This window comes from Psammomys obesus, unplaced genomic scaffold, assembly GCF_907164565.1.
Source record: "Psammomys obesus unplaced genomic scaffold, mPsaObe1.curated_primary_1811, whole genome shotgun sequence".
NCBI lineage: Eukaryota > Metazoa > Chordata > Mammalia > Rodentia > Muridae > Psammomys > Psammomys obesus.
The window spans coordinates 1925832-1943426 of record NW_026592732.1 but is presented as its reverse complement, the minus strand read 5'-3'; the positions used below and the strand labels follow the sequence as shown (position 1 = coordinate 1943426).

Below are 17595 nucleotides of genomic sequence, written 5' to 3'. Positions count from 1 at the left end.
CATACTTATATACTTTTTGTATAGATGCTAGAATCCAAACTCAGGTCCTTATATTTTCACAGCAAATACTTTTAACCACTGAGCTGTCTCTCCAGCCCCGAATGGTTTTTTGACTTGTGTGGTGTGTATGTGTGTGTTTTGTTTTGTTCTGTATCAAAACAGAGTTTTGCTATATAGCCCAAGCTGGCCGTGGACTTGCAGCAATCCTCCTGCCTCTGCCTTTTGAGGACTGGGATTACAGATATGTGCTACTATGTCAGGCTGGGCTCTAAGTCTGTCACTGGTGATCTCCACCTTATAAGATCCACTCTGTGCCAGTGTTCCACTCTTATCTCAAGAGTCCAGCTCTCAACAGTCTCTTGGGAAAACAAAGACTTTGCCAGGCAGTGCACTGGTTGAGCATGCCGAAAGCATCGCTAAGGAAGGTGGGTGTAAATGGAAGCTGGTCAGGGCCACAGCAAGCAGAAGGAGCCAGCCAACCCAGCCTTCATCTTGAGAGTGCAGCCCTGGGGAAGTCAGGTGCAAGAAGGGCATGGTAGCTTTCCTCATCGACTTCTCTGTTGCTGTCACTGGGCTCTGGCAGCTGGGTGAACCCCAAAGGAGCTACTGAGAATGGGCTGGGGTGGGTGAGCATGAGGTCTGGCCTCTGGCCTTTCTTCCTCACTGGCACAGACATTTCCACGTTGGCTGTTCGGACAGGGAACAGCCTGTGAAGTATAGGGTTCCAGGTTCAGCCAAGGTCAACGTCTCTGCCTTTGCTGTAGGAAACAGGCCTGGCTTCATCCCAAAAGAGGCTTTCCATGCTATGACATGCCCCAAACAGCAAGGAGAAGTGGAAGTTTCTAGAAAGGACAGGTGACTGACAGAGGTCCACAGCAGGGACTCCTGGAGTGAAGATTTTTGAGGTTCTACAGGCAGAAGGCCTCATCACCCAAGAGTGTTTTTATTTTCTTCCTGACTTATTGTAAGTTTACATTGACGCTGTGTAAAGGGAAAAGCCGTTACCACCTGCCAAGCTATAATTACTGGGAATGGTTTTTAAACCTCATCTTTTAGTGACTTGTTTTCTTACAGTTAATTTTTTGGGGTGTAAAACAATGAGTTTTATTATGACTTTTTAACATTTAAAATTATATGTATTCCTTCTATGGCGTGTGTGTGTGTGTGTGTGTGTGTGTGTGTGTGTGTACCTGCACACTTGAATGTGTGTGGATATATGTGCCACAACACAACACGTGGCGGTTAGAGAAGAGTCATGTGGGTCTTAGGGACCAAACAGAACACGTGGCGGTTAGAGAAGAGTCATGTGGGTCTCAGGGACCAAACTCGGGTTGTAGGCTTGGTGGCAAATGCTTCTACCTGTTGAGGCATCTTGCTGGCCCCTCATTATGACATTTTTCATGTTCATTCTTACCCTCAATTACCCTCTCTTGTTCCTCCCTTCCTTCAGCAATACCAATGGTCCTTCTGATTTCAGTTCTTACATAGATGATAATGGGTAGATGGATAGATGGATATCTGGATGGACAGATGAATGGATGGATAGATGATACATACATACATGATACATAGATAAATATTTTTTAAACAGGGTCTTATGTAGTCTAGGCTTCCGTCATGCTCTGAAAGTAGGCTGGCATGACCTTGAACCATGACTCCTGATCTTCCCACCTCCATCTCCCAAATGCTGACATTATAGGTGTGTGCCACTGTGCCCAGCTTATGTAGTGCTAGAGATTAAACTTAGGTTATCATGCATGCTAGACAAGCTAACGACCATTGAGCTACATCCCTAGTCCCAATAACTGGACTCCACATCTGAGAGAAAGTTACTGTCTGTTGCTTTGGTTGGGGTTTTCGTTTCTTGATTTTTCTTTTCAGAGACAGAGTCTCATGTTGGTTAGGCCAGCCTGTAGCTCTTTCTGTAGTCCAGGCTTGCTTTGAACTCCTGTTGCTCCTGTTAACACCTCGCTGGTGCTGGGCTTAGGGGTGTGCCTCATTATGCCCTGTTGTGTCATCTATCTCCCTTCCACCACAGTTGTTTGTTTTAATTGTACTTATTTAGTTAATTAGTTATTCACATTGTGTGTGTGTGTGTGTGTGTGTGTGTGTGTGTGTGTGTGAGTGTGTGAAGTCAAAGAACAGCTTGAGAAGTTGGTTTTCTTCTTCCACTCTGTGAGATCAAGGGATCAAACTCCCAGATCAGGCTTGAAGGCAGGCACTCTTACCCACTGAGCTATCCCAGCCCAGGTTTCTTCCATTGTTGTTTGTTTGTTTGTTTGTTTGTTTTAAACATAAACTCAATCCAGGCTGGGTTGGACATTTCTAATACTTCAGCTTCCTGAGTGCTAGGACACAGGACGTGCACAGCCATGCCTGTCATGAAATCTTTGGAGCCATCTCACTGGTCCAGAGTTTCTCCTTTTAAATGAAAGTGTTTATGTGTCTTGGGAGGAGTTTATGAAGGAAAGAGCTGTCTTTGTGGCCTCCCTGCTGAATCCCAGCATCTAATGCAAGCATGGGCACTGAGCAGGTGTTTAGGGGAGGGCTTGTTGCAGACAGGGAAGGAAGAAGAAGAAAAGAAATAATGTCATCACTCAGAGGCGCATAGGAGAGCAGAAATCAAGTGCCTGGCAGGAGAAAGCTAGTGAGATGGCTCAGCAGGTTAAAAAAATACTTTCCACCAAACCTAATGGTCTGAGTCACTCCCTGAGACCGATATGGTAGGAGGGAGAGAATCAACTCTCCAAAGTTATTTTCTGACCTCCACACTCACACTATGGCAACCATGCACCCATACACACATGAAATACACACACAGGAGTAGGGGGAAGCAAAAAATATGATAGCAACACTCTACAATGGAAGATTCTAGAGAGATTCCAGACAGGAGATATGGGGTTGCCCGATATCACAAAGCCTTCCCCAGGTGGGATATGAAAATGCTGACCTGTAATTTCAGCTATTTTGGAGACTGAGGCAAGGAGGATCATGAGTTAAAAGGCATTCTGGATAACTTTGTTAGATCCTATCTCAAAATGAAAAGCTAAAAAAAGGCTAGAAATGTAGCTCAGTGGTAGAGCACTTGCTTCAAATCTACCCATATTGGGGGTTGGGGGCATGGCTCAGTGGTAGAGCCCCTGCCTAGAATACCCCAGTGAGGGGCTGGGGTGTAGCTCAGTGGCAGAACATCTGCCTAGAATCCCCCAGTGAGGGGCTGGGGGTGTGGCTCAGTGTTAGAGCCCCTGCCTAGAATCCCCCAGTGAGGGGCTGGAGTATCATTCAGTGGTAGAGCCCCTGCCTAGAATCCCCCAGTGAGGGGCTGGAGATGTGGCTCAGTGGTAGAGCCCCTGCCTAGAATCCCCCAGTGAGGGGCTGGAGTGTCATTCAGTGGTAGAACACTTGTCTAGTATGTAGGAACTAGGAATCCAATTGATAGTTCCACACACAGAAAATAAAAAGAACACGTGCGATGGCTCACCTGGTAAGACACTTAATATCATGAGTGATGACCTAAGTAGAGGATGAGAACTGGCTGCCACAGATTATTCTCTGACCTACACATGTGCTACATACATATGAACACAGAGAAGGCGGGTTAAAAAACAATTCAAAGAGAATGTTCATTCCTCTTCCAAAAAGTAGGGCACAGCATTGAGTGCCCACAAACAAGATGATGAGGGACAGAGCTCCCCCTCTTTCTCCTACCACCCAACAAAATCCACAAACCTTAAGCTCTGGTTTTCAACTCACAGAGAACAAAGCACCCATTATGTGTTGAACCCTGAACAGCGCTCTACTACAAGCCCTTGGGAAGCTGAGGCACAAGGCTCAGAAGTTCAAGGCCTCCCTGAAGTACAAAGACAACTTGTCTTAAAACCCAAACAAAAAGACAAGTCCCGGTGTGGTTGGTGATGATCTTAGCCCTGCAGAGGCAGAGGCAGGAGGATCACGGTGAGTTGGAAACCAGCCTGCTTTACATAGTGAGCTCCAAGACAGCCAGCCTCCAAAACAAACAAACAATAGATGGTAGCAATGGTCGTGGCATGGCGTGTATGCATGCTGTATGCCCAGAACATCCTAGCTACTTTCCAGTTCATTGTTGAGTGGATGATCATATCCCCTGAAACTCAGCGCAGCTGTGTTCCCAATCTACTGTTAGGATATTGAGGCCTGAAGAGGTAGGACAGCATATCCAAAGCCATCCAGATCGCTGTCCTGGAATTCACTCTGTAGACCAGGCTAGCCTTGAACTCAGAGATTCGCCTGTCTCTGCCTCCCAGGTGCTGGGATTAAAGCCACGTGCCACCATCTCCTAGCTTCATCCAGACATTAAAAACAAAATTCACCCTGTATTTAGGATTGTCTGCCTTCTCCATACAGAAATCCCCAGTTAGAGCTTGAGGAGATATAGAACACAGAGGGAATTAGGTGTGGATGTCCAGCTTTCAAAGACAATAGACACATTTCGAGCCCAGAAAGCTGGGAGACATAGTAGTCACGATGTAGCCTGTCATTCCAACACTAGAATGACTGAGGCAGGAGGATTATAAATTTGAGGCCAGGCTGGGATACTTCTTGGCTAAGCTGCATTAAGAAAGAGGGGGCTGGGGAGAAAAGAAAGAAAGTGAATTGAGCAGGGTCCAGAAGATGGCTGAGAAGGCTCCCTGGGGGTGGAGGAGGTTAATTACCTAATAGGCTTAATGGTCTGATTAGGCCATTTTAAGAGGATTGGTTTGGGCTCAATAAAACCCTCTTATTCTTGACTTCCTCCTCATACTTAAAGGCCACCTCCAGCCACTGTGCCCCACACAACCATACAAAACATATTGGGAAACCAGAACTCTCACTCTGAAGGACCTGAGCTGAGGTGGGAAGCACTCAGCACCTCCCCATCCAGAGCAACTTCATTTAGTTTGTGTTAAGGATGGAACTAAAGACCTCGAACATGGTAGGCAGGTCCTCTACAGGGGTACATCCTAGGCAGGGGCTCTACCACCGAGCCACACCTCCTGGCTACATACAACACTTCTCTTTTATCTGCTCTGGGAGGCAGCTTTGATCACCATATTACCAGTTGGGGTTTTGTGTTTGATGGTAAAAAGCAGGCATCCTATACTTAAAAGAAAAGGTTGAAATCCCTCAGGGAGAAGAAAAGCCTTGGAAGCAGAATGGCTCAACTCCCTTTCTTTTCTCACTCCTTATGCTAAGCCTACTGTATGCTGTCACATGGTGCAGGAGACCCAGAGGTGCACTCTGTTGAAGTGGTCTATAATGGCCCTGTGTGACAAATTGCTCTAGGGGTACGAAGCAAGGCGTGAGGGAGAAGGAGGGCTCTTCAGTCCTCAGCGCTCCAGAAAAGATGCCAGGCAGAGAGTATCCGAGGCGGCCCTGAGGTGGGATGGAACAGGGAGTGCTTGAAGAAATGAAAGGACAGTGAATCTGGAGCCCATGGGTGGTGAAGAAGTACGGCTGAGTAGTAAGGCCGTATCCTAAAAGGTCTTCCAGGGAGAAGGCTGCAGAGTTGTCATCCTGGCAGCACCTAAGAGTTAAGTTAGAGATTTGCCTTGAGGAGGCATTAACTAGGCGTCTTACTTACGTGTGACTGCCTTCCTGAGGACGCTGCTTTAGAAGAAGGGATGCCCAGGGGCCAGCAAGTTGGCTCGTCGGGTGAGGATGCTTGCTGTCACGCCTGAGGACCTGAGTTCAATTTTTGGGATGCACACAGCGGAAGGAGAGAAGTGACTGCCGCAAGTTGTCTTCTGGCCTGTGTGGATGAGTGTAGCCTGGTCAGCGAGTTCCAGACCAGTAAGAGATTCTGCCTCAAAACCCAACACTGTCCCATGTGCTCCTCTGGCCTCCACACGTGTGCACCAGCCTACATGTACGCATCCACCAGCCGTGCACAGAGACAGCCCCCAATCCAGCTCTCCACCACTCGGCCGTCATTGCTCCCTAAGTCAGCCCGCTGTCGCTCACCTTGAGCACCGGCTCCCTCTCATAAGACCCACCTCCTTCGCCTTTGCCCTACAGTCTGCTCCTGGCACAAGCACAAGGGATCTTCTTGTTTTGTCTTGCTTTCGAGAGAGGGTCTCGTGGAGCCCAGGCTGGGCCCAAACTCACTGCGTAGCCAAAGGCAACCCCGAACTCCTGCCTCTACCTCCCAAGTGCTGGGATTACCAGTGAGCACCACCTCACTCAATTTCTGTGGTGCTCAGGGTGGAACCCAGGACTTCATGCATGGTAGGCAAGCCCCTATTGTATCCCCAGCCCAAAGGAATATTCTTAAATTAAAAAAAAAAAAAAAAAAAAAACACTTAAAATATCTTACAAAGCCAGGCATGGTGGCACATACTTTATGTAGCTCCAGCACTTGGGAGACAGATGCTGTCAGATGTCTATGAGCCTGGTCTACATCGTGAGTTCCAGGGCAGCCAGTGCTGCATAATAAAGAAACCCTGACTTGAGAACAAAACAAAACTAATGTTTTTGCTTATTTGTATTTCTGTGTGTGCGCACACGTGAACGCTCCACGGCTTTACAGATGAGAAGATAGCTTGCAGGAGCCAGCTCTGCCCTTCCACAAGGTGTGTCCTGAGTATTGCACTGAAGTCATCGGTCTTGGCAGCAGACTCCTTTTGCCACTGAGCCATCTTGCTGGGCCCAGAGGAATATTCTCAAACTTTAAATTAGTTCACACCGCCTTGAGCCTCCCATCCCACTTGGAGTAAGAGCCAAAGATGTCACTGTGGCCCACAAGCCCCAGCACCCCACCGTCACCACCATCTTCTCCTCTCCCTACCTCACACACAGCCTCCTTGATTTTCCCAACAACTCACATCCCATCCCACCCGGGGCTTCACATGTGTGATGGGGCGTGGCTCCTCCTCTTTACCTCAATGATAATAACCCAGGACATGACTCCAGGCTGAGTTCACATTTCAGCTCAGCAGCCTACCAGCTCAGTGACTCTGGGATGATTTCTTAGCTTCATGTCTTCATCTGCAGAATGGATTTCTTTATAGGAACAATGTGAAAATCAAAATAACTGATGTTTGTAAAGTACTTCAGGTGGAATCGGGTATTTATCAGGTGCTACCAATGAATAAAATATGCCTACTCGGTGCTGGGCATAATGGCCAGAGGCCTGTCACCTCAGATACTCTGGAGGCTGAGGCAGGAGACCCCCAAGTTTAGTGCTTCCTTGAAGTACAGAGTGACTTTAAAGCCAGTCTTGGGCAACCTGGTGAGACCCTATCCCCAAAATTAAAAAGGGGTCTGGGTGTGGCTCAGTGGTAGAGCGCCTGCCTAGAATCCCCCAGTGAAAAGCTGGGATGTGGCTCAGTGGTAGAGCACCTGCCTAGAATCCCCCAGTGAAGGGCTGGGGGTGTGGCTCAGTGGAGAGCTCCTGCCTAGAATTCCCCAGTGAGGTGCTGGGGGTGTGGCTCAGTGATAGAGCCCCTGCCTAGAATTCCCCAGTGAGGGGCTGGAGATGTGGCTCAGTGATAACGTACTTGCAAGAGACCCTTAGTTCAGTCCCCAGGTGTCCTAAGCAGTAAAAGAAGTTGTGTGGCTCGTGAGGGCTCTGCATTCTTGGGAAGGCAGTTCCTGGCCCTCGTACCTCACTTTACACTCCTCTGCCCTCCCCATTCTTTTTCCTGCTTCCTCCTATCTTGCATGAACTATAGCATGTCTCCTCTCTAGAAGAATGTAATTGTCTAAGCTCTAGCTTAGATTATGCAAAGTCTCATGACCTTATTTGTACACAAAATGAGGGAAGCCTTTGCTGGTCCCTTGATGGCTGTTTCCCCACACTAATGCCAAGTATGTACATAAGCAGGTGCTCAGTCATTGTTTGTTGAATGAATGAATGAATGATTCCTGAGGACATAGCTTGATCAATAGAGTGCTTGCCTAGCAGGCAAGTGGACAATGCCGAGTTCCATTCCCAGCACCACGTAAATCAAGTATGGTGGTGCACTCCTGTGATCCCAGCATTGGGAGATGGAGACAGGAGGATCAGGAATTCAAGACCATCCTAGCTACATAATTTGAGACTAACCTGGGCTATCTGAGAGCCTATCTCGAAAAAATAAAAATTGAATGTAGGTCAGGCATGGTGGGGCACACCTTTAATCCCAGCACTCGGGAGACAGGGGCAGGTGATCTGTGATGTTGACACCAGCCTGGTCTACATAGAGTGTTCCTGACCGGCCTGGCTACATGGTGAGACTTGTTGCAAGAAGAGAAAAAAAGAAAGTGAGTGAATGAAGATAGTTCTATGCTATCTTTCATGCTGCTGCCACAGTGGTCATGGCGACAGTGTGGAGCTGTGATTTCCCTTTTGTGCCCCATGCTGGGAATCTCCCTGGTAGTGCCTTCCTAGAGCGGGACCCCTCCCTCGCTCACTCACTCCCGTCCTCTATACCCTGCAGAGGAAGGCGAGTACTTCCTGAAGGTGCTCATCCCCAGCTACGCAGCCGGCTCCATCATCGGCAAAGGCGGCCAGACCATCGTGCAGCTGCAGAAGGAGACGGGAGCCACTATCAAGCTGTCTAAGTCCAAAGACTTCTACCCAGGTAAGCCGCAGACACGCCGGCTGCCTGAGCTGGACCTCTCTCTTCTCTCCACTTTCCTGAGCCCTGGGTGTGAGGAAGGATTGCATTAGGGACAGTTGGGGGGTGGGAGGGGCAGAGCTGCCTTTCCTCCCCTTAGAGAGTCTGAGCTGCCTGCAGCCCAAGGGGCCTGGCCTGAGCAGATGGGGATGGGGGCAGGGCCAGACAATGAGCTGCTGCATATTCATGGACTTATTTGCATTATGCCAGGCAGTTGTGTCCTTCCCACACACCTGCCGCCTCCTCTGGTCAGTCAGTTGGAGCAGCCAGGGTGGGGAGGGTAGCAGGTGTCGGAGGAGGGGTTTGGTGGGGGCAAGCCATCCCATTTGCTCTGTCCATTTGGACTTGTTACCCCAACTTGCATCCAATTTACTCTCCTCTGAGTCGTTTTAATTTTTTTTCTTTCTTCCCCCTCCCCCCTTTGAGGTAAGGCTTCATGTAGCCCAGGCTGGCCTGGAGCTTCCTCATGTAGCTGAGAGTGACCTTGAACTCCTCATCCTGCTTCCTCCTCCGAAGTGCTAGGATCACAGTAGTCTGCCCCATACCCAGTTTGCTTTCTTGGGGCATTTTGAACGAGACATTTCACCCTGTAGCCCATTCTGGCGTGCAGCTTCCACCCCTTCCCCTGCCTCCCAGTGCTGAGATCGCAGACACGCTCTGCCATGCCCTGCCTGATGCTTCTCGCACATCTGTTTCTGCCCGTCCCCACCTTTTGTGCCCTTCTGCATCTCTCTGCCTGGGACTGCCCCTCTCTCTAGGGATTTGTCTGGGTATTCCCATCTCCCGTCCTCTGAGGCTCTCATCCAGTCCATCTGTCCTTCTGTCTGCCATCCCTTTCAGCTCCCCCCGACCCCCACCCCGGTCTCCCTTGGTTTTCCTGCTCCACCCCCTCACCACCGCCGCCCCTGCCTCAGAACTTCATTTGACTCAACCTAACAGCCATCCTGGGGCGGTGGAGGTGGTCAGCCCACTTCAGGTGTTTGCTCCCCTCCTTGGGCTCTGGCCTCTGCCTCTCTTCACTTCTCTCTGCCTCCCTTTATGTAGCTCCCTTACAAAGTCTTAGCTGTTCCTGTTCCTTTCTTCACCGAATTCAGCCCAGCCCACTCTCTGCCTCTTCTTAGACTCCATCTTGGTCCCTCTCAACTGCATTTCGTAAGACAAGGTCTTATGAAGCACAGGCTCACATGTACTGTAATGACAAGGATGACCTTGAACTCCTGGCCCTCCTGCTTACGTGCTAAGATTACAAGCAATGTACGCAGTGTGGGCTCGCTCACACTCGGGGCTTCACTCACTCTGCACTCAGCCACATCCTCAGCCCCTACTACATATGTTTAAACAACTCTGCTCCCTCCAACACCCTTCAAAGTCTCTCATCCCTCCATTGCTCCCTCCCGAGATCAGAGCTTGAGGTTTGGCCTTTAGGAATCCCAGGAAGGGCTCCAAAATTGCATCTAGTATACTGTACGCTGCTGGTTCTAGCTCATCCTTAATCCTCTTGGATTTTTTACTTTTTTAGGTCAGACACCAGAGATGTAGCACAGGGTTTGGATGGCTCCCTCTCCCTCTCCCTCCTCCTCTCCTTCTCTCTCGCTCCCTCTCTCTCCTTCCCTCCCTTTCTTCCTCTCTTCCTTTTCCTCTCCTCCTCCCTTCCTTGCCCCTCTCCTCTTTTTGTTTCTCTCATTTTTATTTCCTCTTTCTCCTCAATCCTCCCTTTTTCTCTCTCTTTCCTTGCCTCCTTTCCCCTTCCTCCCTCTCTCTCACTTTCATCCTCCCTCCTGCCTTTCTCTCTATTCACTCTTCTCCTCTTTTCCCATCCTTCCTTCCCCTTCTTCCTTTCCCTTTCTCTCTCCTCCCCTCCTCCCTCTCTCCCTTTCCTCCCTTTCATCCTATCCCTGCTCACTCCTTCCCCCTCTCTTCTGTTCTCTCTCTCCTTCTCTCCTTTCCCTTTCTTCCCCTCTCCCCTGTCTTCTCACTCTTCCCTCTTTTCTTGCCTTCCTTCCTTTTTCTCCCTCTTTCCCAGCCCTTCTCCCTTTTCCCTTCCTCCCTCCTCCCTTCCCCCTGTCCTCCTCCCTTCCTTCCCTGCCTCCCATCTCACTAAGCTGCTTTGACCAAGTGTTTTAGAGAAAAATATAGTAACCCAGGCACCCTACCTCCTTTTCTCAGCCATCGTGGCCCAGTTTCCTCTTTCCCCTTCTAGTCCACACCATGTGGGTAAGACCTTTCTGCCCAGGACATCAGTCTGAGGACATTTGGCTCCTTGCCTCTGCATTACATTCTGTGCTATGAGATGGTGACATTCCCTCCTCCTAACTCTGCTTCACCCCAGGGCCAGGCTACTGAGACACCCAAAAGATAGGACAGTCCTTGATGCTCCTGGAACATACGCTGTGCCCACTAGCTAACCAATGTGTGGCTCCTCTCTCCCCACCTCACAGACAGACAGACAGACAGCTCCTGACATGAACCATGCAAGAGTTAGAGCAAGGCTGTCCCCCTAGTCAATGACATGGATGTGGCTTCTCCTAGCCCCACCCTGCTTGTATCCCTAGGAACCCAGAACCCAGAACTGTTACTACTACATGACTCTGGGTGTGTTTCCTTGGGCTCCTAACTGACATCCTTCACACATTCTCCACCTCTGTGACCCCAGCTGGACAGACATTTAGACACAGCAGTGAGAGAAGTCCAATCTTGTTCTCTTGGATCTCAAGCCAGGGAAACAGAGCCCTCACTGACAATGACACATAGTGGCCAGAGAGCTAGAACAGGAAGGTCAGACAACGATGGGAGCTGACACAAGCGTTTGCCCAGACCAGGGAGGACAGAGCAGGTAGGGCTTCGTGGAGAAGAAGCCTACAACAGGAGCTTCAGGTGAGTTAGGGAGGAGTAGAGAAGGGACTCTGAAAGAGCCACACAACAAAAGCTGGGAAGTGGTTTGCTCTAAGGTAGGGCTAACACTTTAGAAACAGGAGAGGAAATGACAGCAGAGAAAGGGTGTCACAGTGCAAGACTAGGCCAGATGGGACGGGATGGCGTGGGCCTGTGCTCCCAACTACTCAGAAGGCTGGGCTAGGAGGATCACAGGTTCAAGGCCTGTGAAAGACCTTGTATCAAAGTAGGGAAAAAAAAAGAAAGGGCTGGGGCATGGCTCGCGGCTTAGGATCAGAGTCCCTGCCTAGAATTCCCGAGTGAGGGGTAGCAGACCTACGTTAGTGCTAGAGGCATTTGCCTAGCATAAGCAAGGTCCTACAGGCCCTTCATCCCCAAGAACAAAAAACCAAAAAGCCAATGTTGGTCCTTTTGGGTCTCTCATGATGAAGCAAGGAACTGGAAGGCAGCAAGTCCTGGCCCAAGACCCCAAAGACTCCTGACCACATCACTTTCCTCAGAAAGCTAAAACACTCCCATAGTTGTAGCATCTGTAAAGAGCTCTGGACCTGACTCCCAAGAGCAAAACACGAACACACATGTGGTGATCTTCATAATTATTACTGATTTATAACATAGCTGCACCAAAGTACAAAATCTTAACTATCTACCAAATGACTCCATTCATAGTCTTCCTTAAGATTAAAAGCAAAGCGTCAAAGCTGGGGAGATGGCTGAGTGATTAAGAACACAGGCTGTTTTTCCAGAAAACCCAGGTTCAGTTCCCAGCACCCTGCATGGTGGCTCTCAGCCCTCTATAGCTGCAGCCCATCAGACCCTCTTCTGAGCTCCGTGGGCACTGCAGGAATACACATACATGCTGGCAAACACTCATACACATGAAACGAAGACAAATACATCTTTAAAAGCAAAGCTTCAGGACTGGAGAGATGGCTCAGCAGTTAAGAGCACTTTCTGGTCTTTCAGAGAATCTGAGTTCGACTCCCAGGACCCACATCAGAGAGGTACCTGTACCTGTAACTCCACCTGTAACTCCACTTCCTGGAGATATTGCACTCTTTACTAGCACACACACGCACACAAACACACAAAAACAAATCTAGACAAAACACTGTTTATAAATAAATACAAGATAAAAGCAAAGCTTTTGTTTTGTGTGCCCTCCATACTGCTCCTTTGAACTCAGGCATGCATTCGTGTGCACGCACATACACACACACACACACATGCGCGCGCGCGCGCGCGCTCATAGAGCTAATAACTCAAAAGGAACCTCCGATTTAGCACCGGATGGATTGGGATGAAGAGCACAGAACATACATTAGGTATGGTGGCATATGTGCATCACCTTAGTACTTGGTAAACTGAGGCAGGAGGATGACAGGTGCTGGAAAAGAGCCAGACATTTGTGATCAAAAGGCCTGATGATGAACTAGGGAAACAGCGGATCTGGTAAAGTACCGGCCATACAAATATGGGTACCTGAGTTCAAATCCCAGAGCCCAGGGCAAGCCAGGTTCGGTTAGGATATGTCTGTAATCCCAGTGTTTCCATGACTACATGGGAGCCAGGTAGAGGAGAATCTCTGAATGCTTGTGTGGGAGCTAGTCTGGCCTACCACGTCCTGGGGAAGAAGACACCCTACCTCAAGTGAAAGAACCAATGCCCGAGGTGGTCCCCTGAATCTACACACACATACACATAGTCTCTGATGATTCTGTACTGCCTGGGTGATCTGGGACAAGACTAGAGTCCTCTCTGTGTCCTTAGCAGGAAGGACATCAAAGCAACCAAGACACAGCCTACCTCCTATGTCAAGTGAACGGTGCATAGACTAATACCAGGTCCTCAGAACCGTGCCCGGCGCTGAGCGTTACGTAACCAGCAGCTGTTATCACAGAACACTTTTTCAGGGTTTAACAGGGTCCCCTTGTCAGACTCCTGCGGACCCCGGGGTAAGAACTGCAGGGGGGTGGGTGTGCAGACTTGGAAGCCCTGCAGAGACGGCCACCCCGGGGTTCCCTGTCTCCCCACCCTCATTCCCAGCCCGACCCACACCCTTTCCTATTTACACCCAGACAGAGGCCGCCTCAGCTGACTCACCCCTTGGCCCAGACCAAGCTATTGTTCTTGGGTGGAATGGGGTATAAAAGTGAGGGCCATGCTGCTGAGGACAAGGGTATGGGCTGGCAGCATGGCCACCAGACAGGAGCACCCCAGACACACGGCAGGACTGAAGGGCCAGGCTGAGAGAAAGAACCACAGGTCAGGGTTGGACTCCCAGGACGCTGCACCGGAGCACTCCACAGACAATGGCACTCAGCACTAAGTGTCCCAGACGCGCAGGCACAGGACCTGGCACACATTCAGAAACCTTTCACAGACCCAGCAAGCTGACTCTACAAGCTGCGTCCCTCCTGGGGACAGAGACACTCACACATCACAATAAAAGGCCCAAGCACACCAAGGCACGCGCATTACCACGCAGCTCAGGTACAGTCGGGAGTTCTCTGTCTCTACAGTGTACACACCTGGAAATGTTCACACATGCTAGTACACATGCCGTCCAAGCAGCACTGTACAAACACATTCACACAGCCTGCGAGAGTGGGTCCTCCGTGTGTGTGCCTGTGTGTGCGCGTGTGTGCAGGTGTGTACACTAATATTTTCACACCCCGTGCCCATCATTCAGACAGCCCGGGGACACCTAGAGGTGTGCACTGTCCTTTTGTCTTGTTCCCACAGCTGCAGATGCACTGCCAGTGGACAGGGTTCTGTCATTGCACAGCCTCTGTTGCTTACATGATCAAGTCTTCCTACTCCAAACTGTTACTTCAGTTATTATCTGTTTTGGTGTGTGTGTGTGTGTGTGTGTGTGTGTGTGTGTGTGTGTGTGTGTTGCTGGGGATTGAATCCAAGACCTTGTACATTCTAGGCAAGTACCTGACTGAGTTATACCCATAATCCAAATTGGGGGATTCTAGGCAGGAATTCCACTGCTAAGCCATACCCCAACCCCTCACTGGGGAATTCTAGGCAGGTGTTCTACCACTGAGCCACACCCCAGCCCCTCATTGGGGGATTCTAGGGCAGGTGCTAAACTATGCTGCAACACACAGTATGTTTCTATTGCAATCTCTTCTGGTCTTTCCCTTAGACACACATCCAAGATGGTCATCTTCCCAATCCTGCCCAAGTACACAGAGATACTTACTCCCCCAGGCAGCCTCACAGGTACACAGATCACAGTGTCATCCAGAGTTCCCACTCCCCCACACCCTCCCCCTCCCACCCCGTGTATATTTTAGCATCACCCAGATACTCTTATTCCCTTCCCTAATACACACAAAGAATGCCAAATCAGACCTGCAGCCAGTACCTGGAAGATCTCCAGAAAGGGCAGCTGGCTACCCCACCCTTTATTCCTAGTCTCTTGGTCCCTATTCTCTTAAGTGTTGCCTTTGACCTCGATTGCTCTTCCCCTAGCCACACCCCTGCCCTCCCCCACCCCCCAGCCCTCCATCTGGTGGGTCTAGGTTCGCACTGTAGCCTCTCTTCTGCCTTCCCCATCCCCCCACGTTTTCCCCATCCTCTCCAAAAGCCCAGAGGCCAGGCGCTGTAGGCTTTCAGCGGTTGCCATGGCAACCGAGCCTCATCCCTCATCCCCCTGGGGGTGGGCTGAGGACCGGGCCAGCCAGACCTGATAAGGGGGTTCCAGTTACTGTGGCAACCGTTTCGGGCTTAAGCTCTCTGCTTCTGGAAGGGGGGTGAGTGGCGAGTGAATGGTTGCCACAGCAACCTGGGGGAGCCCACAAGAACTGGGAAGAGGCAGCTGAGCCCTACCTCCCATGCCCAGGGCTGCTGTGGGCACTTAAGCATCATTCTTCCATTCCCCGGGGTTGTTTTAGGGGAGGGAGATAAAGTACAGATTATAAAACAGGGATTCCATTCATTCTCCCAGCTAGCTATCCCCCATGGACCAGTCCCCCACATCAGCTGCCCCAGACTCACTCCCCAGACCTTGACTTTCCCTTTCCATTAAATGGAGCCAGCCTGTCAGGAATGTCTCTATTGCTGTCTGACGTATGTGCCCTCCTCTGTCCCTTGCTTAACAGGAACTACTGAACGGGTATGCCTAGTACAGGGCACGGCAGAGGCCTTGAATGCCGTCCACAGCTTTATCGCAGAAAAGGTCCGAGAAATCCCTCAAGCGATGACCAAGCCTGAGGTGGTCAACATCCTTCAACCCCAAACTACGATGAACCCCGACAGAGCCAAGCAGGTCAGCTGGGAACTGACTGTTTTTCTATAAAGCTGGTGAGGTCCCTGCACAGTGGGTTCTGTTAGATAAATGATAACGTTCCTCAAATGCCTGCTAGTGGTTAATGTTCGGAAATCAGCTCCAATAGTTTAGAAAAGGCTCCACATTTCTTGGCGGGGCTGGATTCGGAGGGCCTGGAGATCAACACTGGCACCCTCCCGTTCACCCATCCTCCGGGAGATGCTCCCTCTCCTTTCCTTTGCATCCTTGTCTCTCAAAGCAACCTGCCTCCTATTTCCTGTGTTCACCGGAAGTGACTTCAGTGCGAGCCCAACCCCTCCAGAATTTTAGAAGCAGCCTCTTTATCTCCCTCCTCTCTAATACCCATTATGGGGATAGAGATAGTGTTTTGCTTAACGAAAGGGAGGGGCTGGTCTCCATCCTACCCAACCCTGTCTAGAAAGGATGGAGAAGGAAGCAAGCCTCCCGGTTGCCTTAGTTACCAGGAAGCGGTGGTGTAAGGGGCGTGGCAGAGAGCTGACCAATGGCTTCCCGAGCCTCTCCGGTTGCCATGACAATGTTGCGCCTTGGACAGGTGGGCTCTTAGGAAAATCCCTGGATTGGTGGGCGTGTGTGTGTGTGTGTGTGTGTGTGTGTGTGTGTGTGTGTGTGTGTCGCGCGCGCGTGCGTGTGTGTGGTTTGGATTTTTTTTTTTTTTTTGATGTCCCGACCCAGTGGGGGTTGCAGGTAGAAGAGGAACGCAGAGCTGGTTACGAGCGCTTCCGGTTCTTTCTTCACTCCCAAATACATGATCTCTTGACACAAAGGGAAAAGTCCTACGCAGGCTAGCAGGGCGCCCACGAGAGCTCCTTAAAGCCCCTCTTGGTACTAAGAAGCTGAGAGTCTTCAGCCCTGGCATTAAGGAGACCATAAACCTGAATTCTCCCAAACTCTTGTGGAAACGATGGGAGGGATGCCCTGGAGGAACGCGTTCCTGGTGACCGTTCCCCACCAAAAAATGCTGAAGGCCTGGTGCGCGGCTGCTGTCCGTGGTGCTGAAGAGACCGCACTCCCAGCGTCCAGCCTTCACACCCGCCAGGGCGTGCACCCACGCAGCCTAGACAGACTTTGGTCCGCTTTGGTGTGGCCACAAGGGAGTGAGGGCTCGTGGAATGTTTGTGGATGTTGCGCGGGAAATGGGGTCAGTACCATTTAGGCCTTACACCCACACAGGACAGTCGGAAGGTTTCAGAACCAGGATCTATCCTTGATCTTATTATTCCGCGGGGCTTCAAAAAAAAAAAAAAAAAAAAAGAGTGCTTGTGGAGGTTCTGGCTGTGGAGGCATATTTGATTTGAATCCTCTGTTCTTTCCTTTTACTTTCGTGGCCTTTAGCAGGCGACAAGGCTGTGATGGCTCCTTGCCTCATTTTTCTCATTTGTGAGATTTATTTTGTTATAGATGTATGGATGATAGCGTTTGAAAGAGTATTTAGCTTAGATGCCTAGTGCATAGACAGTTCTAACAAAACACACTGGGCATGGTGGTATATTATTATAATCCAGCACTGGGGTGGTGGAGGTAGGAGGATGGAGAAAGTTTCAGGCTACAAAGCAAAACTCTTCTCTCCCCTTCGGAAACACAGTGTTAGCTGTTTGGGATTTTGTTTTGAGACAAAGCCCATCTGCTTCTTGTGTGCTGGGATTACAGGCATGAGCCATCATAGACGGCTTTCTTACCCTTTTTCTTTCTGGCGTGTATGTGTGTGTGTGTGTGTGTCTGTGTGTGTGTGTGTGTGTGTGTGTGTGTGTGTGTGTGTGTGTGTGT

General features: G+C 50.1%; 1 protein-coding gene across 1 annotated transcript in view; it reads left to right on the top strand.

Moving 5' to 3' along the window:
- Nova2 (NOVA alternative splicing regulator 2) overlaps positions 1–17595 on the top strand; it is a 32595-nt gene that overhangs the window by 5882 nt on the left and 9118 nt on the right. Inside the window, exons 2-3 of the mRNA XM_055615452.1 lie at positions 8436–8579; positions 15623–15789. Of these exons, the coding sequence (XP_055471427.1) occupies positions 8436–8579; positions 15623–15789 (311 nt within the window). The remainder of the gene's footprint in view (positions 1–8435; positions 8580–15622; positions 15790–17595) is intronic.